Source organism: Caloenas nicobarica, chromosome 2, assembly GCF_036013445.1.
Source record: "Caloenas nicobarica isolate bCalNic1 chromosome 2, bCalNic1.hap1, whole genome shotgun sequence".
Classification (NCBI taxonomy): domain Eukaryota; kingdom Metazoa; phylum Chordata; class Aves; order Columbiformes; family Columbidae; genus Caloenas; species Caloenas nicobarica.
In genome coordinates, this window is record NC_088246.1 from 75,166,931 (window position 1) to 75,194,195 (window position 27,265).

Consider the following 27,265-nt stretch of genomic DNA (forward strand, 5'->3'; position numbering starts at 1 on the left):
GCCAGTTCAAACCTGACTACAGCAGTATCAATATTGCCAACCCAAAGGATCAAACAAAGAAAAAAAGCCATACACAATAGGAGGAAAAAAATCTATATGGCCTTTAGAATGAAAAAAAGGCATGCTGGAGGGAGAGAATACAAAAGAAATACCATTTGAGGGTAATATTTAAGAAAAACAGTTTATTTTCTCTCCAGAATTTTGAAGTAGATTTGGGAAGCTACTTTTGGCACTGGTTTTATCTATTTATATTAATCAGTTTCTAACTCTTCCTCATATTACATTTAGGTAATAATTATGTGAAATATTTTAAAATATACTGAAAATATGTCTAAACAGACTTTCATGTTTTCTTCAATAGCAGCCCAAGGACATTTTTTAAAAGTTTAAGGGAAATTTCAGCATGAATTATTTTAGCAATGAGTTAGTCTGGAAGATGGAAATTTCTTCAGTACTTTAACATCTGCACTCACACGAAGCTGCAGAAAAGCATCAGTTGCCTGCTCATCTTCAAATTATGAACAGTCATCTGTGAGATTTCAGAATTACACATTCATTTTTTTTCCACAAGGCTCTTACAATGATGACTGCAAGAAGTTTTACACATTGCAAGAATCTATCAGTATTTAATCTGCAACTGATGCAAAAAAAGATGCTTTAGATCATGTTCACATTTAGCACTTATGCACATTGCCCAACAAACAAAATTTTACACATCGTGCACTATATCACTATTCTTTCTTCATCAGTCTAGAAAGCTGAGTGGACTTTGATTCTTCAGAGAGAAAGATACATTTTCCAGCACATAACTAGCTTCAAATTAATCAGCTATTAACGTTCTCCAATAACATCTCAATCATTTTCTTGGGGAAAAAGAGAGAAGAAGAAACAAGAAATCTACAATGCCATGAATCAGATTGTTATACATTGTGTATTTCTAGCTAGAATATGTGAGTGAACAATGTCTTAAGGGGTATACTCATTAACAATCATTTCAATAATTAGATCAATCACACCTAAGTTTGCAGAAACTCCATTCTGCAAGAGTGTAGATGTTATAATCTTGTAGCAGATAAAATCTTTCCATCTGAATGCCTGAACTCCTCCTCAAGTATAAAATTTGTCATGAACATAAAACACTAAGAAGTGGCATTTTCATAATGTAGTATTGTACCTTTTTCTCTTGCACATACCCTGAGCGTATACATAAACAGGCCTATGGGAAAAGAACAGCAAACAAACAAGACTGGATAAATCTGCAAGATTTCTGTTTCCTGGTTTCCAAAGAAGCGGTCGCAGGCTGTATCCGACACCACACAGCTCCCAGGACATCTGCAGAGGCCGGTATGTCTTCCAAGTGGAAGAAGCGGTGGCCCCATGGGGTGGGAAACAGCAGTGCAGACAGCATGAACCCTTCCCACCAGTGAGAGAAGCAGTGCTCTACAATTATCCTAGTTTTCCCTCAGGCATCCAAAACCCATCAGGCTTCTCTGCCAAGCTCCTGTCACCCATTGGCAACCACAATAAGAACGGTCTATATCCCAGTATTATTAGAATAAGCTAGTTGCAGTTATAGAAATGTGAATTTGGCAGTATTGCTACAAGTATACACAAATACAAATCAATTACTATTTGGAAAACAAACTGGCTTATATTTACCACTGATCAATGATACAGCAGAATACTTAATGACACCCAAGCATTTGTAGAACATACAAGCTCTGCCAACAAAATATAGAAACTCCAGAGCCCTGGACATCTACCCAGAGCTCTTCAGCTGATGCCTCTGCACTCTGACAAGGTTACTGTGTATGTATCACACATCCATAGCTGTCAGCTGCAACAGATGAATCCTTTAATGTAGCTTTAGGATGGGATGAAGAATGGAACAATTAATTTAAAAAGACATTCATTTACAGAAGGTAAATGGAGCTATTAAAAGAAAAAAGATGACAGAATATAAACTGTACTCTGGATGTAGCTGCAGCAACTCACATCCGTAAGTCCTTCAAGTATTAATATGATAAAATTTTTGCTAAAGTGACCTCACCAGAAGAGACTTGTGATAGACCTAGAATTGAGTCATGCAGGTCATCAGCTGCACAAGCTGTTTCCTTTCAGAAAATGTTTTATTTTGCTAGCTTTCAAGAATATTGTCTTTCCATTTTTTCCACATTTTTCTAGGGAAGTTTATAGTTGTGTTCAAATTCAACATTTTCCACCTATGTTTTTCCCAAATTAAAACTATTACTACACAATCAATCACTTGATCTTTATCAATGTAAACCACACGTGTTATGCTGCTGTAACGTGTTTACATGCATGCACTTTTGCTTACAGCAAATACAAGATCATGCAACTTGCCCAAACTCTCTTTCACCCCAACTAGAGAATTCCTACCTCATGACAGGAGAAGAGCCGAACTCCTTCCATCTGATGGAAGACTGGGTAGTGGGTGTTATCGATGGTATCACGGCGGTAGACATCTCCCACTGCCAGAAAGGCGTCTAGGCCGGAGTGTATCAAGTCCCACTGATGAGCTGATGTATGTGCTCTCAGCATGTGATCACGATTCAAGTAATAGTTATCCTCTTTTCTTCTGCTGGCATGGTTTTGAGGAATAAGCAAACTATCAAAATTCTGCCGTACCGTAACCACTGGAGAAAGACCGTCATAGACAGAAAAGAGCGGAGTCCCACGGCGTCCTGTATATTGTTTGTAAAAGTGGTCCTTCACTTGCTCCTTGATTAGCCACAAAGGGTGATGCTTTTTGTTGTGCAGGTTCTTCCCTACCTTGGAAAGAATCTTCTCTGTGACATTGCTGTAGTCATCCTGAGGGTAAGCTTTACCAAGCAGTTCCACAGTATTTGAGCAGGGCTTGTTGACAGCAAAATCTGAAGGTACAGACTTGGATGAAGAATGCCTTGAATGGGTGGGAATTCCTCTTACCTTTACTTTTGGTGATAAAGCTGTTTTAGAATACTTAGCTACTCTCATGAATTTCCAGAGCATTGCCATTGCAAACTCTTGTATGATCTAGGAAGAGAAAAAATTTTTTAAAAATTGTAAAAAGTTAGGAACTTCAACCTTGCTGCAGGAATTGCTAGTATCTCAGAGATAAGTGAAATCCAAATGTCTCCTTGATTGATATGACAAAGATCCCATTGTAAACCACTATTTTGACTTCAGAGGAGGCAATATATCCTTGTGATCAAACTTCAGCTAGGATATCTTATTCAATTATCAATTTCCTGCATGACTGCATCAGTATGAATGACTCCAGACCTAGCCTTAAACCCATTCCAGATACTGCTTCTCTTTGCAGCTGAATAAACATCAGGTGTTCTTTGAAATTATCTTTCGTCTGGTTAAAATATGAGGCAATAACTGAATACTACTTATGAGAAATTCAGAAATTTAACAATGCCCCTGGGCAGTCAGGGACTTGCTTACAGAAAAATCCCAAGCGTTAACTTATTGCTGTATCATCTCCCCCCCATTAGCAGAAGCTACAGAATGCATTCCACATCAACAAGATGCATGTGGCACCCACTATGCAATCACCACTAATTCTTACTTCATGCCAAACAAAAACAGTTTAACCTTTTAAACCACTGAACTGCTGAGGAAAAACAGATGGCCAGATCACAAGGCATATATTTATACATAAACAGCATATTAAGTTCACATATGAATATTGCACAAGATTCACAGCAAAGGCTCCACATAGTCAGAACCAACGTTAGCATTTTGGGATGAGCAGAAAACCCCTTTTCCGTATGTTCTCAGAACGGCCATTTTCATGGCTTGCACCAGTGTACCAGGCAGGGAGGCTCCCCATAATCAGGAAGGTGAAGAATCAATAAGATTCTGAAAGATGTCTGAACTGAACAACTTGTTTCCTGCCATCTTTACACATCTGCCTTGTTTGCAAACAGGCTTTGTGCTACACGTGTACACAGCTGCATTACTCTCTAGTGTTCAAAGGGATAATTCCAAAAACAAAGAGTTTTGAGGATCACGAGCCCTTCAGTCACTCCAAATGCATAAGCCTATTCTGAGATGCAAAATCACTTGAAAGTCTATAGTTGGGCTTCACAAATATTAGTATAGGTTCCAGTAAAATAATTAAGTATTATAATTTGCTTATTATGGAATGAGAAAACAGAGGCATTAGAAGCTAAGTGACTGGGGAAAGGCATCTGCTCCAAACAACAAACTAGTTTGTATTTCTCTATGAACCAAGAATCCAGAGCCGCAGGTTTCCTGGGTGAAAGAATTTCCCATGAAAGGGAAGACAGGACATAAGAAATGAATAGACCACAGCCTTCAAGGGATAGCTTTCCATCTTGACACTAGGCTAGCTTTCCATAGAAACATACGAGAAGCAAGTGTGAAAAAAAGAACAAACAAGCTAAAATTATTTTTCATACTCCGAAGCTCAAAAAATACATATACAAATGGAACAGACATATTCTAGAATGCAGAGTCCCCAAAAAACAGATCTGTAAAAGATAATGGGTATGTTCATATTTGGCTTCCTTTCGTCTGGCTTACACCTGCATGTTCTCCATAAGTCTATTTCCTGAAGTAATTGTATCTCAATAAATAAAAATAAAGTAAGTTGGGTAGTCAGAAATTAAATTTGGCAGGGCAGTATAAGTTTACTAAATGTAAGTTTTAATCATTTTTCTGGTTGCTTATCGTAAGAAAAAAGAGTAGCTACAACTTCTATCTAGTTTTGAAACTTTTCAGAAGGACTACTTTTTTGGGTTTTTTTAAGAGCTCGCCAAACTATTTCACCAAATTAGTTCTTGGCCATCATTGATAAGATTCTTCCACAAATGAATTCACACACACCCGCCAAAAACCCCTCTGACATAGACTAAATGAGGGATAGCCTTAAATTTTGAAAAGAGGCTCAATTTTCCCCAAACATACGTTCTCCTTCATGGAAAGTGAGTTCTCATTTTCAAACAGCTGCTTGAAATACCCAGTTCTAGTCAGATAATGAATTCAGCTTCCCTTAAGTAAATATCACCATCTGCCCATACATTTATTTTTCTAAAAAATTTGATTCAAAACTTATACATAACTGTAATGTATGAAGAACTCTCATGACAATTGCAAGTCTCGTGATGTTTGCTGCTTTCCTAAATGCCATTCCTCTGAGAATAGGACAACCATATAAGAAGTTTAATTTTCACATAAACGGTTCTTCTCATGATTATAACTTTACAGAAAAAGAAATTAGAACGTGAACCATAAGCATTTGAGGGTGGGGGGACTCTTGTTTGTTTATTTTAAGACTCATGATTTTTAAGGGAGACTCTCACGTATACATCTCTAAGGTCTTACCTGATGATATTTCAGTATTTGTAATGAGGAACACTGCTATTAGTTTCTGACAGTTCAGAAACGCTAATATTTCTGAGCAAGTGATATATATTCTTCACAAACCTGTACAGGAGAAAAACCTACAGATGAACTTGTATCAGAGTTTTCATCCTAACATTATGCTTGCGCCTTAAATAGTTAAATTGCATTTCTATCTGCACTATTATTCTAAACGAAAGCAAAATCTACTGTGAGAAGAAAAAAAGTTACAGTTAACCAATGCTATTTGATGAGTTATCCAATGTCCAAGTACTGCAAACAACAGCAAATGAGCAGTAAAGGTGCCACTTGACATGGTATCACACAAGTGCCAAAAACACTGAAGTCTTTCACCAAGACTCTTCTGCTCCCATGTCCCACCACAGACTCCTGTATGCTACTTTCAGGACCATTACAGAAAAATAGTATTGGAATTAGTTCAGCTCAACTGGTGATAGATTACATTTGGGGAGAGAAGCCATAGAGAAGGAAGGAAAAAGCTGGATTTTCACTCTTTACACTGTACAAGAAAACATCAAATCAAATAAATGTTTACTGGGGCAGAGAGCAACACTGGAAAATAAGGAAATCTCTTTACTTTTCTGCTAGAAATAAATAATTCGTGTTAATGATACACTAATTACTGATGTTTACTTGTAGTAAATAGAAATTATTTCTAGTAGACATCTATCTAAAGGTCTGAAAAAGCAGACCTTACTTTGTTTCCACCATGCTTATTATTTGGCAGTAAAACGAAGCTGGTTTCTGTGTGCAATGACAAAACCTGAATCCCACAGCAAAGACCACCAGCCAGCTAACAACCACAGCAAGCCAAACAGCTGCTGTAGGTCATGGAGCTGAAAACAAATACATGAGTAGGAAATAAACATTCAACAACCACCGCTGGCACCTATGACCTGAAGATGGCAAAGAGCTCCATCGGCATTACCAGTGGTGAATCAGGCGCTCTGAGCTTGATGGTGGCTCTGACTTGCCACGGAGAGCCAACACAGGCTTTTGGAAGCAGGTTGCTCTGTCAGCAGCTCCCAGTGGGGCTTCTCAAAACACTGCAGGTGGACATGCAAGCACCAGGCCCACCACCTCCTCTTACCCAGGTCCTTACCTTGATGGTGTCACTGCCACCTATCCGGGTGCCTCAGCAGCTCCTCTGAAGCTCCATGGGCTTGTCCCTGTACCTCAATCTCCATATTGAAAAGTCTAATACAACTGCAGGAACTCAGATCTTTGATAGGGATGATACCGTACATTACGTTTTGGCAATACATTTGGAACCATGCCTGCGCGTGGGTATGAGCTTTTCAGCAGCTTCGAGGTAGACCAGAGGGCAGGAGGTGGCACCCAGAGATGGAGGTATCAGAACAACCCTGTCTGCACTGTGGACAGACCAGGCACAGATGTGACCGCACTTGCCAAAGTGAGGCCTCTACCACAGGCCCCATGCCATTTCCACAGCAGTTTCAGTTGATGGGCAAGGCTCCTTCATCTCCCACAGAAAACCAACCATCCCCTCTGCAGCATTAGAAACATTACACAAGCAGAACTACACTACAGTGTAGTTAACAAAAGGGAAACAGCGGGCAAAACACCAAAAACTAACGCGATTTTGGAGCACATGCAAAAGGCAGTTTGATGTGATAAGGGATCACATTGCTGTACTGCTAAGGCATGTCCTTCCACATCTAAATCCATGTTGCCATGTCACAGTGCAGCAAGGATTAAGACAGAACTATCACAGCTGCAGTGGTATTTGTCACAAGTCTCCTCTACTCCACTGAGGCCTAGGAAAGAAACGTAGACTCCGTGAAATTCCTCCTTACACCTGCCTCGAAAACAGAGGAGAAACAAAGGGTAGTTTAGCAGCTCACAATGAAGAGAAAAATGCTTGTGCACCAGCGCTGTTTTGCCCAGAAAAGTGTAAGAGGGAAGGCTCTTGTTTGAGCAAACCAGAGCCCAGCAGTGACCGAATGGGTCTGTTTTCGGGGCCACGTGCTGGGTATTCCTACCTGGGAAGCAAGGGAACCCTCGCTCTCCCTGACCACTTCTCTATATGCCCTGTGCTTTGTACTGTTTATGGCTGCAGAAACACAGATGGGCTACTGCATACATAAACCAAAGTACATGATGGGTTTGAAACCAAAATTCTGCAAAGATGAGAGTCTGTCTCCTATCCAAGAATAGCTAATTAATGCAGGACTCTGAAGTGCCGTGGAAAACGTTAGAAAAGTTGGGCTGCCACCATTTTGTGATGTGACAGCTTTTATCTACCGTATGTGTGGGGAGGGGAGTTCAACCAACATAGCATATGTTAAAACAAAAATTATAAGCATATGCTAGGCTGCTAAAATTGGACATTTACCAGTCTGCTCAGCAATTTAGCTAAGCATTGAATTTTAGTTTTGAAAACTATGTAGGCATACAGCAGCAAATATCCTTGTATTGCCATGACCATATCTACATATAACAGAAATTATTTTGTACGACATATTAATAATGAGCTCAGATTTTTTTTCAAGCTGTCCTCATTTCAGCTGGGATAGAGGTAATTTTTTTCCTAGCAGCTGGTATAGTGTTGTGTTTTGGATTTAGGATGAGAAGACTGTTGATAACACACTGATGGTTTGGTTGTTGCTAAACAATGCTTATACCAAGTCAAGGACTTTACAGCCAGAAGGCTGGAGATGCACAAGAAGCTGGGAGGGAGCACAGCCAGGACAGCTGACCCAAACTGGCCAGAAGGATATTCCATACCATATGACATCATGCTCAGTATTTAAGCTAAGAAAAAAGACAGCCAGGAGATCACTGCTCAGGGACATCCTGGGCATCGATTAGCGGGTGGTGAGCAATTGCACTGTGCATCACTCGTTTTGTATATTCTGTTATTACTATTTTTGTTATTTTCTCTTCCTTTGACATCCTGCTGAACTGTCTTTATCTCAATCCATGAGTTTTACTGTGTTTTTCAATTCTCCTTCCCATCCCACTGGGGGAAAGGGAGGAGTGAGCAAGTAGCTGCATGGTGTTTAGTTACCAGCTGGGGTTAAACCACTACCCATGCTCACTTTAAAATGTGGATATATTGTGGCACACTAGAACACACTTTCATTTTTATGGAGCATGCTGAATTTCCGTTACATACACAGACCTCTGAAATTGCCTTACAGACAACTTAGAATGAATCCATTTTAGAACCTGACCTTCCAAGGGCAGAACATTTTCAGATGTCCCTGGTGATGGCTAAACATCCAATGGAACAAAATATTGCATGCACTACAGAGCACCAAGGAAGATTACATAGCCTTCAAGTATTTGCCTCTTGATTTCGTCATGTACTTGGAGTTCATCTAGTTAATAATCCATCAGCAAGTTCCAAGAAACATGCAGAATAACTTTATTTTTTTGTTATTTTTCTTAACTGAAGCAAAAATGTGTCACAAGCTGGTATACTGTCTGCTCTCTAATAGTGACACATTAATCACGATGCTGCCTTCGGCAACATTTTGAGCCTTCCAATATTGAGAGAGAAAATTAAAAAAGAAACAAACAAACAAACATTTCTGGGATAAGGCATGACCATGTTTTCTCTCAGTGTTACATGTAAGACCTTCTTTGTGGCAGCTGCACATTCCCCCTGAGATCTGGAGCCTTCAATGGGGCAGTTGATGGCTCTTTTAGCACCTTAATGGGACTCTGAGTCAGTTGACAGGGATGTTAGCAGAGGAGGTGCCCAGAGTAGCCGCAAGGTTTCTAGACCATGTTGTAATGCCCACAGCCAGATCTGACCAGACTATAAAACGGGGTTCCCGCTGAAGGCCCCCTTTGGAGTGGTCTTCTCGGAGCAGCAGGTCTGTGAACTGGAGCCCTCCTCTTAGAGTGGGACACTGTCTAAGGAGACTTCTGGCACTGAGAGCACCTCATCTCCTCATTTGGGTGAGTGGTTATTTTTCTCTACTTGATATATCCTTGAATGAGTCCTTGCCTAACCCAGGCAAGTGTGAGTCCTTGCCTAGCCCAGGCAAGTGATTATTTCTTGTGGGTACTCTGGAGTCAGAGGGCTCTGGTTTTGTTTCTTGTGAGTGTGTGCATGCATGCTGTGGATCCTTGTTATTCTTATTTTGCTGTACCCCAATAATCTCCTCAATTGATATCCGAACCTCTATTTTCTGTTGTCGGAGTGCTAACTAATTGTATAAACCCTGTTTCTAGTCTGTTTATTGGCTGCACTTTTCCAGCTAGAATAAGGTCTGTTTTGGAACTTGTTGTCTGCCTAAAACTGACTTTGGGATGCCTCCGTGACATTCTTAAATATGAAATAAAAGGTATTAACAACCATGCACCTTTTTCACTGATCTCGAAGATGCCTGTTGTCTGAACGAAGGTCAGTATCTCATGCCCAGTCTTAAATACATGAGTAGCTGAAGGCGAGCACAGACAGCATGGTCCATACTTCTGCGGCACATCTTCAACCACCTTTAACATTCTTTAGGACTGTGGGATGGGCTAAGATCGTCACAGTGGGTGGCAAATCTTTGGAGAGGGGAACACACTTCTGCAAGGACTTCTGGGCAAGCACCAGTTTCAAAGTGTTTTGAATCATCACTTGAGTAAGCTCACCATTCACCTTCAGGTTGGATATTGCAAATTATGACAAACGTTGTATTGACATCACACTGCAACAAGTTCCAGTTTCTCGTGCAGTCCTCCAAAGGCTGCTACAGGCACTAGTTTCCCCTGATACACAGTGTCACTCCAAGATTGTTCAGGTTTATCTATAAGTTTCCTGCTTATTAAAAGGATAATACTTCTCAAGACATATGATTCAAGACAGGTAAAACGCGTTTCAGTAGTCAAAATACTTGTAAACTGCGCAGCTGTGCTGCATAGCTGGTATAAGACTGTTTCAAAGATTGACATAACTGGGTTTCAGGACAACCTGTAGTAGGTTTAAGCAGCTCAGTAGTATAGTATCTGCACAGTGGAATTTGTGATCAGCAAGCTAATTAGGTACATCAAATTGCTGAACTATTCAGAGAGTATATAATTTTTTAAAAGAGAAAAGTATACAGCACAGTTGGCATTAGAAGTTAAAGACCAAAGGGAAACAAATTCAGACTTCCGATTCTAGAAGGTGGAAAGACACCAAACTCTATAACATGCAAAATTCAGAATTTTAAGGCAAGCAGTCCAGCCATAGCATTTTCAGTCGAACAGAAAAACACAGATTAAAAAAAAAAAAAAAAAACACCCACAAATACAAAGGAAAGAAACTATCAGTGTAAATATATATACATATGACAGTATCTTAAATTAAGGTAAATCATCCCTGCTTAGAAACAGTATCTTATTTTCTTTCACTTATACTTAATTATTTCTTTATTTTCTTTTTCACAAACTAAAGCAGAGTTTGTTTTTTACTGAAATGTCAGTTGAGCCCTTTAATGGAAACTTTTAACAGCGTGCAATGACTAAGGGACGCAAAACTCTACTGAAAATTAAGCAGCTGTGACCTGAGCTCCTACTGACATACCTGTGCTCTTTCCTCTCTCCACAATGAGATGAAACAGCTAATAGTCAATTCTGTATTTTAAGGGAAAATCTTCATTACACAAACATTTTTGAATGCATTACATTCCAAATTACAGACTGCAAAAAGACAATGCTGAAAACATTCTTAAATATTCCCAAATGTGTCCCCTGCTTTTAAATACATCCATTTTTCAAAGGATGCAACCTGAAAAAACACTACTTTTGTCTGCTGAGGGAATATTCTTTTTCCAGTTCTTTGAAAATGTTGCCAACTAGCTTTCTTCCTTAGAAGATACATCGTAAATAACTGTCAGATGAAAGGGACAGAGACTTTTAAATACCTATAAAATCCTCACTGCAGTCAAGATTACCACTATCTCTTCCGCCTTCTCTTTTCCACTAATATCTGGAACTCAATTATCGGTATTTTTCTATAAAAGCATATGCCATCAAGAATTTTACTCGTACGGAGTTTTATCTGAGTAAAAAGTAATTTGTTTAGAAAACAGATATTAGCCGTATACATGTGTAGTGTTACGCTTTCTTAGTTCTCAGTGATTAACTACACCATTTGAACATAATAAAACCACAGAGACCTCATCCTGCCTTAACAGGAGGAGGGAGTAATAACTTTTTCACAGTCAGTTATTAAATGTCAAGAATGGGACACATACAGACTCGGTAACAGTGCAAAGGACAGCAGAGGAAATAGAAGTAATTACTTTTAAGCATTAATAATTTCCATGATAGTAATCCAAATCACTACAACATAAAACAACAACTCCACAGCATGGGGGGGTGATAAACGTGGTACATTCTGCACTCCTGAAACAGCAAAACCTCCTGAACTTCAGCACTGCTGCTCACGTAGAGAAAGTCATCTACAGGTGCACTGCCATGTGTCAGTGGTCTCTACGGGATGAAGACACACACTGCAATACACTGCAGAAAAGCATAAAGCTAGCTGTATATATATATATAGAGAGAGAGAGAGAGAGAGCGCTATATATATATACATACATATATATATATATGCTTTATTTTTATAATTTAAGGCAGGATGGCTCCAGAAGTGCTGGATCCTACTGGTGGGCCAAGCAGGAAGCTGCAGCCTCCCTTCTGGAGAAGCGCAGCACCTCCCTGGCAGGAGTAGTCCAGCCCTCCAGAGATGCCCATGGTAGACAAAGAAGATATCCTTCATCTCAGAAGGCATCGTTCATTGATCAGTGACTGCCTGCCTCTTCCAGGGAAAAGGCGGAAAGAAACACAGCAACATCTTACATACCAGATTCAACACACGTGCTACCTAATGGGCTACTCTTGACCTTCAACTGCAAAATATTCAAACCTGTCCAAATACCCAAGTTTCAGACACCTCATTTCTCACAGTGAAAAATGAAACTTGAGAAACAAACCCAGCCCACCCAATATAAAGAAAAGCAAATTACTTAGATGGGTCATGCCAGAGGAGGTAGCTAACGTGAATCACTCGCCTCGTCCACAAAGTAGAAGTCTTCAGCTTTACCTGCTATCTCCTGGTAGTGCTTCAATTCCCACCATCTCCTTCCGCTCTTGAGGAGAATTGGGGAAATCCATGACTCACCACAGATGTCCAGATTCCCTCCTTAGTAACACCCCAGACACCATGCTGTAGTTTAAATGAATATTCAAAATACTACTATGAAATAATATAATGAATATTTTAAACCAGGGATTTATTTCATGTTTTTAATATGTATGTAATCAACATTTAAATCAAACTAGCCTTTCTTACCATGTTTCAAAACTAAGTGGTGGGGCGGGGGGGGGGGGGGCAGTATTATAAGTTTTGTGTCATATCAATTTTCTTTCACACCAAGTTCTGAAGAGATCAGTTTCACATATTTTCTATCATCTTGAGCCAAAATATCATCGGAGATCCACATCTTAGACCTAGCTGTGATGTGAACTTGATCTCAGCTCAAACTCTAACTCATCTGCAGTATCGTGTCTTGGTCTGTCTCTGTTATAGAAATAATGAAAGTCTGTGAACTGACAGAGACTTTACCAGGACTATGTATATTTCAACAGCCAATCAAAGAAAAAAAAAAAAGACAAGAGACAAATCTATCTATGGATTTTACTTCAGAATCAATGTCTCGCAGACTTCTGTAAAAAGAAGAGAAAACGTAGATGTTTGCAGCTCATCCTCCACTGCAGTCCAGCACCGCCCAGTCAGAAAATATACCATCACACATGTACAACGAAGTCACCTCTAGTGTGAACTGCACCATCTTCATTTATCTGTCACGGGCTCTGACAAAGCGTTTAAGAAAAAGATTAGAAGGCTCCTGAGGAAGGAACTACATTTCCCTGCCTGGGGCATACCACTTCTCCGAGGTTGGTAGGAACAGGGCTGAAATATTAATGAGTAAGCCATTTGTCAAGAAAATTATGCAAGAAACCTTGGCAGCCACACAAAGAGGCTAGCAGTAGGCTACCAAGCTAGGGCCGTACGAACCAAGCCATTAAAAGAGAAAAAGGAGAAGGAAAAAAACCCCTCATTTTCATTTGCTTGTCCATGTTGACAAGCTTTGGAAGAAAACAACAAACGAATGAATGGGAATATTTAAAGATAAAAATTCATCACACTCGGAATTAGTAATAACAGGTACTAACTTCTAAAAGAGATTATGAGCCACTCTGAGATCTAGAATTCAAGTTTTCAAGTCTTGATTTCTCCCAGAAATTACTGCTAGTGATATTCTTTGCAAATAAACTAGCTTACCACGTAGCATGTGAGCTAAAAGGTGGTCATGACAGAAAGTAATTGTTGAAAACTCACATAAACAAATGCAAAAATAAAAAATAAAATCCCACAAGGGACGGATACACAAAAATTTAAAACCCCACACTCTTTTTGAGGTTTCCTCACAAATGACAATGAAGAAAGACAAGGACAAAATTGTAACCACTGTGTCAAATCAGATGTTAAAATTTATACTCCCTAAAAAACCTAAGAACTAAATAAGTTCCAGGAGTTTCCAAGTATTACTTCTCCATAAGAGGAACTTGCAAAAGAAAAAGTTTAAGAAAAGATTAATTTATTCCTACATTTTATATTTATTCATAAATTTTGATCTAATTTTAGGGTTAGGTATACTCCAATTTTATATAGTACTTTTTATATAATAAATTTGAAGGCTGAGTTGTTAAAAGAACATTGCTAATTTTTAGTGTAAGTAAATTTGAAAAGCATGGAAAGCATCATCATATATTAAAGGTAATCTAAAACTTTTTTTTTAAAAAAAAGAAAGGTGGTCCTATTGGCAAATAAAGCAAACTATTGATGTATGTTGATTTACCAGAACATAACCGTAGTCACCTTGCTAAATGTTAAACATGTCCAACAAATTGATCCATGGGTTCAACCACTATTGCCAACAGTTGGACATACTGACACATCCACAGAACAGTGTTACACAGCAGCATTTAGACTTCCATTACGCAGCACTCTGCTCTTAGATAGCATATCTCTACATAGGATCTCAAAGTGCTTTTCAGCCATTAACCAATTAAGCTCTACAATACCCCCATGGGAAAAATATTGCATTATTTATACTCATTAGTGCGGCAGCTCCCAATTCAAAAGTGCTGTACTTCAACATCTTGGCTTTCGCTTATTTATTCTTTCCAAACTGTTTTGATTATATTGCCTTTTTTTCTCCATGTTCAGAATTCTTTTGTTGTTCGCAATATCATTTTATCAACAATTTAACAAGTATAAGGGCTACTGTGAATAGAATCAAAACGCTTTGAAAGCAGCTTGCCAAAAATTGACTATTAGGAATCATGCCAAACAGTTCAGATATACTGAGCTATTACCATTGAAACAACCTTCTCACTGAATGTGCAGATTTTTAAGGCTCAAACATACATTCCTTGAGCAAGAAGTACAGACTTATCAATCTGTTTGTATTGTGACTCAAACTTCATAGGCCTTAATGTTCTTGTAATTATAGTTACGTACTTAGCATGATCAGGAGAGATCAAATGGAGACGCAGAAGACATTTAGGGGAGATGGGAAGGTAAATACATGAAGCGGCAAACTGGGATATGAAAGAAGAAAGTACCAAACTGGGTGATGTAGCACAGGACGGACCATTGCCGCGGTATCTGCTCCACGGCAGGGCTGGCCTGCAAACCAGCATGGTGTTCACAAATCACCTTCTTTTAACTAGGATTTCACCTCCAATCACCACATTTACCAGAACAGAGGATGGCATTTCCTTTGATGAGGAAATTGTATGTTTTGTTAGAGGCTTTTTTGGGAGAAGTTTCACGTTATACGTAACCCCACTGCTGCTCTTGCCTCAGATGATGCTGAGCGAATCATGTCAGCGTGCCAGTCCAGCCAGGAAAAGGAGTATTATACATGGCAGGTTGTCTCTCCCGTATCAGTTGTCAGAACTGACAGAGTCATCTAAGATCCAAATAAACACAAAACATGCTGAGACCTAAGGCAGGCAATAAAGATAAGAACCTTTAAATGATATTTACCAGTGAAAACCTAGCCCAATGCAACAGCACACCTACAGCCTTAGGATTGGTTCTGCTTGGGCCAAAGCCCCTGGGTGCTGGCCTGGCACGGCAGCCAGCGTTTGCTGAAGAGTCTTGCAGAACTGAGGCCCAAGAGCTCAGCAGAGCTCACACAAAGCCCACATCGAGGAAAAAGAAAGTAAATCTAACCAATGTCACGCAACAGCAATAGAGGGTGCCCTCCTACACCATGTGTTACTACTGTGGTAGTATTCCCTGAAGCCAGGCAGACTATGTACAAAATACGGAGATACAGCACCTAGAAAGGAAAATTGATATGCCTGGTGCTGCCAGTGTAGGTAATCAGAAGGAAGTACAAGGTCAGTAGTGACAGATACCACATATTAGTGCTAAATAATTCTAAAGTATAATCTTTACCATGGCCAGAGGACAGAGTAGAAGCAAATCCACAGAGAGATTTAAAAGCATTCTAGGATGCCTTGAAACCAAATCCTAATTGAATGGAGGGGCAACAAATACAGGTCTCATGGTGTGCATGAAGGTCGGAAAAAGTGACTTGCTGAGGCCAGAAATCAACTACATGGGACCCGAGAAGTTCACAAAGAGTTAACTTCTAGGTAAAAGGTATGGCCACAATCCCCCTCCCTTACATGCATAAAAAACAATGGACTATTGCTACAATGCATGGCTAGGAAAGGTAAAGGCAATCAGGCCTCACTCAGCAAAGGAAAACATAACCAGCACCGACACAACATCAAACCAGGACAGCTACAGATATTAATGTGTACTAATACTTTTTCAGTATGAACTTTTCATATTAAATTCCTGAAGTTTCAGGGACTGCCATTCAGAGCTCTTAAACAAAAATTATGGTTTAGACTTGTTTTATTCTCTATACCTGCTAGCTAATTTCAAAGTTACAATTTCCCAAGTTTAGACTATCATGTAAACAATATAGAGATTGATTTAGATTCTTTTCTCTGTAATTATTATTACCTTATTGTGTATTTTAAAAAATTAATTAATTTCATTTTCACGCTGCTACTCAATGTATACTCAAAGAACCAAAGGTATTACAGGAAATTTGTCCAGCTTACTATTTGATATAACAAAATCTGGCCTAGCATGGCACATCACCTCATTACCTAGACAACATTAAAATACGAATATTGGACTTTACTTTTGAGGCTGAGTAGACAAAATAATATTCATCATGTCTGATGAAACAGATTTATCTACAAATCTACTGAATGCCCAAACATGAACTGGCAATTTATTCAAAAACATGTAAGCAAAACTGCAAAGATTTATATGCATAATTGTAAACATCCAACTTCTGTAGGTACAAAATAAACCTACATGTGGTAATTTCGTATTTGTAAATTACAACTAAACATTTCTAGTTGTTTATGTGTGCCTACCCCCATCTCCCTCCAGCCAGACCAAGATGTTCAGCTGGATGATGTGCATTTGAAGGGTTCTGCTCTGTTCTTATCTCATACCACAGAAGAGTTAAAACATTTCTAAGACTGTTTTGGGGTCTGTTCTCAGCTAAGCGAGACTGAACACCACATACTCCTTTAAAAAAATTACTCACCTGAAGCTAAAAACATTATTTCAGTGAATAACATAAGATCTGAAAATCATTCGCTAAATTACAAGATCCTTTATCATTCAGCCTGAATTATTTGGCTTTTTTTGTTGTTGTTTGGTTGTTGTTTAGGGTTTGGGGCAGAGAGTTTTGGTGTTTGTTGCTTGTTTGTTTGTTTGAAATAAAAAATATTTTATGTCACTCCACCATAAAAAGCTACATGCCCAGTTGCTGCCTTTAACATGTATTTAGACATGGTAGAACAATTGATCTTTGTTGGGAAACAATTCCATAAAATCCATCAGGTAACTAAGCCAAGGATGAAAACTCCCAGAATGAAATTTTTTGAATACTTAAAGCGGCTATCTGGGACCTTTACGGCATTTAATTTTGTGTCATTCCAATACACACATTGGTATCTGGGCTGAAAACTCTGCTTTTCTATTTCTTCTTTCTGTCATCTGCTGAGAGGCAGAGTAGAATAATTAGATTGACTCAAGCAGTTGCTGATTGCTTTCAGTGGGTAGTTCATTCCTTAATGCCACAGAGAGAAGTCTTGCTAAATAAGTATCTATGGACTGGATAGGAATGTTTTAATTTCTTTCAACAAAGCTGAAGAGCAATGCTGCAAAAAATGATTTTTTTTTTTTTAAGGCAAGTTGTTTGAAAAAAAATATTGAGTGAGTTTACTGCATAACAAAGTTTACGAAAGAGATGGGAAATATAATTTTAACCAGAATGAAACTGAAGTCTGTCTTTTCAATTCTCATTTACTTCTTACTACAGAGCTACCAAGAAACACATCTCAAAGGTAAAGAAAGTAATCAAGGCACGATGCTAACATTTCAACTTCTCTTGAAGAACTGCATCCAACGAAGGGGCCTTCAATCACAGAGTATTGCAAAATTGCATATAAAATGCACCATCACAATCAGCATCTCTGTTCCTAATTACAGGAAAAGATCAAATACTGTATACAGGCAGACAGAAAAAATAAAAAATAATTAAAAATGACAACCTCTTGCTTCCAGGCTGATGCTACTTAAGACAGAAGCAGGGGCAAGATAGTTTCCTGTATTATCATTGCTACTGTAGACCTATTATGGGCATTCAGGCTTCTTTAGCGTTACATGAATTTAAAATAAAATAACTAAAAAACACTCAATAGGACTTTGTTGTTGTTGTTGTTGAAGTCTTAAAGCCAGCTTCTTCTCACAACAAAACAGCAAACTAGGGAAAGCTCTTTTACAGTCTTTTTTATACTTTCAAATGACTTCTCTGCACCAATGTTTATGTTGATACCATGTGGAATGGGTAAAGCAAAAGGTTTAATCAGAAAAATTTCGGTAGTCTTTTAACCTGCTATACTTTTTGTTGCACTTTTGCTAAGTTTTCTGTAAATTGAGAAATAAATAATAAAAAAGGTATTTCCTGGTGTACCTGAAGATGACACATCCTCACACTTAAGGCTGAAATTCACCACTTTGCAGAGGGGTAGCACCAGACTCATTGCCAGGTGAGCTTTATAAAGATAACTATAAAATCGCGTACAGTTCTGATGCTTGAATCCTGCACTAGATGTGTCTCACACAGTGAGAATTTGCAGTTTAAGGCCTGAACTCAAATCTGTTTATTGAGAACTTTAGAACATGGCTTTCTGACATACCAAGTACACTCGAAAATACTTCTCGTAAGTAAATTTACATCTCTGTATGAGTTTCCTGCATTCAACTGTTCAAATAATTACCACGTTAATCTCCATCCTAATGGTACACACACTTTATTCAGTTTAAGTTCCATGAGCATCAACTTTAGTGCAGTCAGTACATCTGTCACATTAACTTCTACAATTTCTCAAAAAGCACAAGTTTATCATTAGCAACTTGTGGGCAATTACTGTAATTATCAGCAGACTTGGATTCATCTTAACCAGTGTTCATTTCAATTCCACGGGCAAACAAGACATCACCAGTAAAACACTACAATAAGAATATTGACAACTTTACATCTAGTTGTAGTCATGCTGCTGTGTTTGGCTTCCTCCCTCTAACAGACAAACAAACAAAAAAATACATCAAAATGTATTTTTCAATATGTCACATAATTTCTTCATGACATACAATTTAGCTCATGACATACAATTTAGCTCATGACATATCTCCCTCTATAGATATAAATGTTGCATAAATTATAAGAGCATATTCCATAATGACACAAACTATACACCAATAAAGAAGGTGAAATGTTAAGTTCTGAACACAGAAGACTATTCTTTGATATTTGAAAGGATACTTTCATATTTGTCTCTTCTCTAGCAACTGTGATCTGCATTGTTACAAGCGCCCAGTAATTACACAAGTCCAACCTGAGAAAACGTAGGTCTGACTATCAAAGCTACTAAACCAGCCACTAAATTCCTTGATCTGACCATCTAATATTGACAAACATACAGTAACTAATGTGCAAACAAGCACCTCCATCATTTTCTTGCTTTTTGTGCTATCAGATCACTTCTCAACGGTAAAGTCCTCCTTTGCTCATAGGAATAACTAGCCCTATTTCTTATGCATCATCAGATTGTTAAAAATTCCAACTTTTATTCTATTCTATGGAGAAACAGTGGGGAAGAGATACAGACCAGAAACCAGGAGATTCCTGATTTCCCTTTTATGCTTTCTAACTTCTATTACCACAGAAAAGGTGGATGGCTCCCTCACATATCCTTTCTTATGAGCAGGTGTTTTCTACAGGAGATTACTAGTGAACAAAGGCAAAATTTGTTGATTATATAATCCCCCCCCCAAAAAAAAAATCATTACTTGTTTGCTGTCGAAAGTGAAAAGGCGTACTGAGTGGGGTTTTTGCATGGATCTGAACTTGATCTAGTTTCAGGGAGTATTTTCATCAGCAACCTACATAACTGAAGAGAGGACATGCTTAAATGTGCTGAACATCAGGAGCCGATCCTGCAGGTATGCTGGATAACAGGGCTAGAACTCAAAATTACTCTGTCAAACTAGAGAAGTGGTCAGAAAAATAACACAACAATTCAGCAGGGGCAAGTGCAAGTTTCTGTACTTTGGCAGATAGTCAGCTGCATGCCTACAGTACAGCCAGTAAGCAGCCAGGTGGCAGCTTCTTCAGAAGAGGATCACGGGTTATAATAGACCATGAGCTGAATGCGAGTTCAAAATGTGACTAAAAAAAAATAAACAACAAAAAATCCCACAATCAACCACCACATCCTACAGGAATATAAACCTGAGTATATGCTCCACAAAATAGGAAGCACTTCTGTCCTTCTGTTTAGCTTCTGTGAAGCAACTGGAAAGTGTCCAAAGATAGTAACAGAAATTACCACAACCTTCAAAGGAGGAACTATATAGAGATATTGAATGTACTAGGATTATTTAGACTTGAAAGAAAAAAAATTAAAGGCATTTTTGTCATCATCGGATCTGAAAATGTTGCACACCCTATGGAATAACCTTGTCTCCACTGCACCCTGGCTAAGACAAGCAGCAATGCACCTACCAAAACCAAAGTTGGAAAAAATTGTATCAGTTATTAGGAGAAGTCTTTCTACAAATAGAGTGACATATTGCAAGAGGGGGTTTGCACGGACCCCATTGTAGTTTTGTTATTTCATGTAGATTTCTGAACAGCTGTGCTAAAAAAACAGGTATGAAATTCAGCCTGCTTTAGGGGCCAAAGAGCAGACTAGTCAGTATCTCAAGGTCTTTCCAGTCTTCTTTTGGTTTGTTATAATTTCTATGATGATTATTACAAATTTTTCAATGAAACACATAATAGGGGATTATCCCTTAGAGGTCTAGCCAAGTCTTTCTTTCAGTAGCAGTTTTAATGGTGCTTATGGCTGTATGCCAGTTATATTGCTGAAAGCTTTGCAGGTGATATATTTCCTTATAGGCACTGTCATATTTTATCCATCTCAGCATCTATTTAGTAACTGCTTTAACATTCTAGAGTATGGCAGGTGCTATATAAAACACAGCATTATTTTCCATACTTTATTCCCCTCTTTGGAATTCCTTCTCTCAGATTAACTGGCAAGAGTACAAATATTCACAGAAATTTTAAAAAAGAAAGTTTGAGTGCTCTGTGACAGCCACAGTTAGCTGTGCACTATCAGTAAACAAAACACAAGAATGTTCCTTTCCTATTACAACATTTTTAAACAATTATTTGTATAGAAGGAAATACAATGGTAGACAAACTGCAGTGGTCATTCAAACAGACACCACCTGCTGATTATATGTTGGAAGAATGGTACTCAATTTACTTAAAATGTATTAAGGTTGTGTTTCGATTAGTCCCTTCATCTTGTTCTGTGGCACAGGATAGACATAAAAATCCATTTGGAATAGGCTTTTCCATTCATAATACCATCCTAGTCGTGTTTAAGATTTCTAGGTGGTTAGATACAAACTCCCACTGAAGTGAATGGAAAGACATCAGAAATATCTGTGGAAATAATTTTGAGCTGACAAGATAATTTTTTTACTCCACTCTTCACACTGCAGTTGTACATATTGCAACATTTTTATTAGTATTCCTTCATAAAGGAGTCATCATTTCCATCAATTAGGCTCTTGAGTAACTTCTACTGCTTTCTCTTTGATATCCCTTTTTGGAGAATAAGGGGACTGAAATGGAATACAATATTCAAAATTCAATATTTTAACTGATATCACTGAAACATACAACAGCTTTGCAACTTTGAGAAGGTCATCTCCTCCTCATATCTCAAAATTTTTCTTTACTTACATTCCATCTTGGCTACACTCTTGACTACAGTGAGACTGAACATTAAGCACAATAAGGACCTATACGATGACTGTGACTTTAAAGCAGTGGAAGCAAAATAACTGGCAGCGCAGAGGCAAGCCTATTTGGGCTGCCCCAATGCAGCAGGACATTGCTGCTCGGCTAGAGAACCCGACTGTAAAAGCACGTCATGTAGATGCCCATGTGCCAAAAAGTCAAGCCACTGAGGAACATCAAAACATCCAACAAGCAGATCAAGCTGTATGTATGTATGTATGTATGAGGGGCGGTGGTTGAAATATAAATATGGGGAGGCCTGGCAGATTGACTATATTATACTTCCTTGAACCCGCCAAGGCAAGCGCTATGTGCTTACAATGGTGAAAGCAATCACCAGATGGCTAGAAACATATCCTGTGTCTCATGCCACTGCCTGGAACACTATTCTGGGCCTTGAAAAGCAAGTCCTGTGGCAACGCAGCACTCCAGAAAGAATTGAGTCAGACAATGGGACTAACTTTAAAAATAGTCACATAAACAACTGGGCCAAAGAACATGGCATTGAATGGATGTATCATATCCCCTGTCATGCAACAGCTTCTGGGAAGATTGAGCGATACAATGGCTTGTTAAAAACTATCCTGAAGGCAATGGGAGGTGGAAACTTTAAAAATTGGGATAAGCATTTGGCACAATCCACCTGGTTAGTTAACACCAGGGGATCAATAAATCGAGCTGGCCCTGCTCAGTCAGACCTTTTACATACAGTGGAAGGGGATAAAGTCCCTGTGGTGCATGGAAGGAATATGTTAGGAAAAGCTGTCTGGGTTATTCCTGCTTTGGGCAAAGGCAAACCCACCCATGGGATTGTTTTCGCTCAAGGGTCTGGATGTACTTGGTGGGTGATGCTGAAGGATGGTGAAGTCTGATGTGTACCTCAAGGAGATTTGATTCTGAGTGAGAATACGCGATTTCAAACTGTATGAGGCTAATTGCTGCATGATACTAACAGTGTTCCATAAGTGTTCTTCAGGTTAATGCAGTGGTGGTGATGAACCCTGAACTAATCTCATCGAGTGGTGTCCAGTAACTTGCCCGAGACTGACATCTCTGACCTGCAATTCGGGGGCACGAACTGTACCAGATTACACATCATCTCTCCTGCCTAGAGAGACAGGTTGCCATGGTAAACAGAGACCCACACTCATGAACTAGCGATATAAATATTTATGTGTGTCTATATACATTTGAAGACAGGCAGAAAGCAGTAGAGATTTGGGTATGACTTAAATAGTATGGAATAAGGGGCGGAATGTCCTGGTTTTGTTAAAAATAAGACCAGTTCTCTTTTAGTGAATTTTCCTTTCAGCTAAGTTCTTCTAAGTAACTGCACTTTTCTGAATTCAGCTGCATGTTTTTTGAGACACTGCACTCCAGAATTGGTAAGATGACCAATGGAATGCAGAAGAAGCCCCATGTTTAGATTTATTACTATAGCAACCAAGAATTCTGATAACATCCCATAAGTGAGAGGGGCGTATTCGCAAGGAGGAGCAGACAGGTGACTAAAACTGACCAACTGAATATTCCATCCTATCCACGTCATATGCCCTATAAAAGTGGGAGATCACAAGGGTCTCGCTCTCTTCGACCATGGCCGGCATCTGAAGAGGACCCTGCCTGTCGTGCCTGGGATCCTACGCCTGGTTCCAGACCCTGCATCTGCATCCCTGAATCCAGTTCCAGTTTGCTGTGGAGTCCAGCCCAGGACTTCCAGGTGCCTGCCCTGCAGCCACTGGAGCCACACCAGCTCCATCCACCGTGGGAGTGGGGAACCCTGTGCTACCCCGGGATATTCAAGATTGGTTGTCTATATTTTGTATTATTTTCTCTATTTATTAGTAGCATTAGTAAAACATTTAAAACCTTTTTTTTCTAACTGGCAAGTCTCTCTCCCTTATCACCTTTCCTTAGCAGGGAGAGTGGGCAGTTAACAGACAGCATCTGCCATGGTTTATTGTCGCCTTGCAATAGACTTTCACACTGTAACTTTATTGCTTGAAGGACTTGAAAATAAAACATTTCTCTTTTCTTAAAGCAACAAGTTTTTAATCTATGGTTTGTTACTCCAACACCCCTAAGCAAATTCCAACAGAAGTACAAGAAACACATTTGAACTTTATTTGCAAAACTTACAGTTTTGTACATCACTATCAAATATGAACAGTAGCTCCTAACTAGCTACGTCTGATGTGCACACCCCAGTGACTCAGAAATGATGCTTCACTGTCAATACCGCTTTATTTCATGGCAAAAGAGAGTGGTAATACAGGTGAACACTGGCAAAAGCAGAGGGAAAAAAACAGTTGCTTTTCCTCTATCCTGTAGTATTTAGAAAAAACTTTAAAAAAATGATTTGTCATTTGAGTAGCAGCTGCCTCCTATTCAAAAATGCTCATAACCATGGAAAAGTCATGTAAGATGTCAGATATATAGTATGCACCAATGCATTTAATTTTTTTACCTGTTTCAAACACATACAAAGTCATCCGAAGACAAATTTTAAGCAGGACAACTGAAAAACATAAAAATGCAATTCTGAAAGTGGAATTCTTGTGCCTGCATTGCACACCATAGAATGATCCTCCCAGTGAAGAGGATGTTTCTGGGTGCACTTCAATATCATCACAGAATCTACTACATTAGGAGTAAAATTTCTAATGTAGCATCTCAGCAATAAGGATGCAGACAGTCAAAGCAAGACAAAGAACAGGATATCACATGTGTTTCTCTGAAAAAAGGCTGTTTCAAGTCGACCAATGCTGTCAGAGAAAAAAAGGTAGAGGGCAGTAACATTTAGAGGCTGTTTAAATGAGTCTGACATAGCTATCAGCTGTCAACAAAGAGCATCTTAAAGCATTACATTACTCAGTAATTATAGGAAGAACATGACAGTAGGAAAATTAAGCTTAATTGTGAAAAGAAACAGTCTGGCCCCTCTTATAAAACAGCTTGAAATCACCTTTTTTTTTTTTCCATAAACAAACCAAATACAGAAGACATTTTAAAACACCCATCATGCAAAATCCCACATGATTATTTAACGCATTTTGCAGGACAGAGAGCTCCAAGACAGACTTGATGATGAAATGCATAGATGATGACACTCAACCTTTTCTTGAATGAAGCCAGGTGAGTGGAAACTAAAAATCCAATCAACACCCCATCAAAAGCATTTCTGATATGACTTCCAACATGGTTTTGTCCCTTTTCCTGGTAGACTTCCCACTGATCTTCTCATCAGAAACACAAATATAAGATAAAGGGTATCCATCACAAACACTAAGAATAGAAAACAATCCCTTTCTCTTCTCCCTTCTATCAGTTCTATTAAGTAGAATAGCATCTTTTTAAATTGCATACACAAAAGACAGAAAAGCCGTCGCTTGGCAAGAAGATTGCTTCTCGACTGCTACAGCAAATTCCTTAGGTCATATTCTTGTTTCTTATCCTATCATTCTGAGGTTGTAACACATTCATCTTCATCAGGTAGGTTCCCAATATGCTTAGGCAAGAAGCACAATAAAACAAGCACACAAGCAAAAAATCCCCCTCTCCTTTTCATTTGAAGTCATTATTCTCAGTGGCAAGTCTACTCCAGCCAGAATAAAAGCATCCTGTGTTGCTCTGCTTCTAGTAAGACTCAAGGACAGGTCTCCAGGGGGGGTGCTTTTTGAGTGGCCCTGAACACAAACTGTGTGAACTTAATGCTTTTTCAGGACAGAGCCTTCACTTGGGACAAAAAAAAAAAAAAAAAAAGTGGAATGTAGAAATCACTGATAGTCAATTCAAGCACATTAGCAGCAAACTGTCATCCGGTTCCACAAGACAGCACACCAGAAAAGACTGCGAATACCCTGTGTGGAAAAAATGGACAAAATTTGCTTGTAAAGAAAGGACTGGACATTGTGCACAGCATGCTAACCACAGCCTTAGCACAATGGAGATGTACCATCTCCAGAGGTCTGACAAGTCCAATGAAGCTCTCCACCTAATGCAACAACTAAAAATCTCATCTGTGTTTCTGTAGTCCTGAGGTGCTGTCTCATCAGGCCTCACTTCCATCCCCCTCCCTGAGCAAAGTGGTTGCTCACAGGTATGCAATGTCCAGTCCATCAAAAAGAAACACTGACAGAAACAAGGGAGTATTTAGGTCGGAGGAATATGTTCTGGACCGTGCTTCATACTGCTCTGAGTAAGCCCTGTACTAGGTTTTTAATTTTTAAACTTTACTAATGCTCAGCTCGCTTAAATTACACCAAGTAAGTAATCCAATAAACCTATTTTAAAGCTGAGTGGCAGAGAAAATACAGGAACTGACAATGCTTTTGATATTTTTAAACCAATTTCCCACCCAAATACAGATCTGAAGTGAATGTGTGACTTCTCCATTCAGTAACTTCAGGTGAGACCTCCGGCATGCTTTGTGTCACCTGAGTTTCTCAAAGTCCTATTCATCCACCTTTCTGGAGCATCTTTATTCTACAGCGTATGTAGGCTATGACTCTTGGAATCCAGTTAAACCTATGGTATTTCCAAATCCTTTTACATGTTCAAACTACTTCAAATAAAGTTCATCCCACACAGGTATAAATAAATTAATTATATTATATAAATATCATCTCCAGATAGTCACTCCTTTGTTTTTATTTTGTTTTGTTGGTTGGTTAAAAAAAAAAAAAGTCTAAAAAACTAAGCCTTTCCTTTTCCAGAATTATTGTGATTTTTGGAGCAGGATAGGCAACATTACATTACAAATCATGAACCTGGTTTAACGATCTCATGTTTTTGATATGGGAAAAGGTGGATTATCACCTTTCATCTGCTACAGAGCACATGCTTTTATTTTGTATAAAGTTTCAAGGTACTAAATCTTAGGAGCACTTTGTTTAGATACTGAATTTTACTACAAGTAATTCTTACAGGCTTCTTATATGTGTATTAAAATATCTTCCCTTCTCACCTATATACTGCAATGACATAACTAAAGAGTAGATATACAGATGAGGGAAATGAAAACTACCTACAATAAAAATGTAAACCCCTCTGAACTGTTACTAAATAAACTTCTTTTCTGTAAAACATTTTTGGTGTACTGTATATCAAACACAATGGTGAGTGTGTAGCATAAAAATTTTACTGACATGATCTTAAGATTACCACTTGTGACTCATAAGCAACAACAGCTGTCATATTAATACAAACTACTGTACAGAAGTGATGGTAAAACTTTTACACCTTACAACATAAGCCATCATTATTCTGCTAAAATCTTAAATGTCTTATTTCCATTGATTGTACGATTAATAAAAGCACACAGACACTTGGGGATATTTGCATCAAAATTTAACAATGCACTGCCC

General features: G+C 38.7%; 1 protein-coding gene across 4 annotated transcripts in view; it reads right to left on the reverse strand.

The window, feature by feature from the left end:
• The window catches only part of FARS2 (phenylalanyl-tRNA synthetase 2, mitochondrial), a 264,495-nt gene that overhangs the window by 196,758 nt on the left and 40,472 nt on the right, over positions 1–27,265 (reverse strand). For 3 of the 4 annotated variants that reach the window (XM_065629854.1, XM_065629856.1, XM_065629857.1), the window contains exon 4: positions 2,401–3,036. The exons of the other annotated variant lie outside the window; for it this stretch is intronic. In XM_065629854.1, the coding sequence (XP_065485926.1) occupies positions 2,401–3,018 (618 nt within the window). In that variant the 5' untranslated portion in view covers positions 3,019–3,036. The remainder of the gene's footprint in view (positions 1–2,400; positions 3,037–27,265) is intronic. 4 annotated transcript variants of the gene reach the window in all.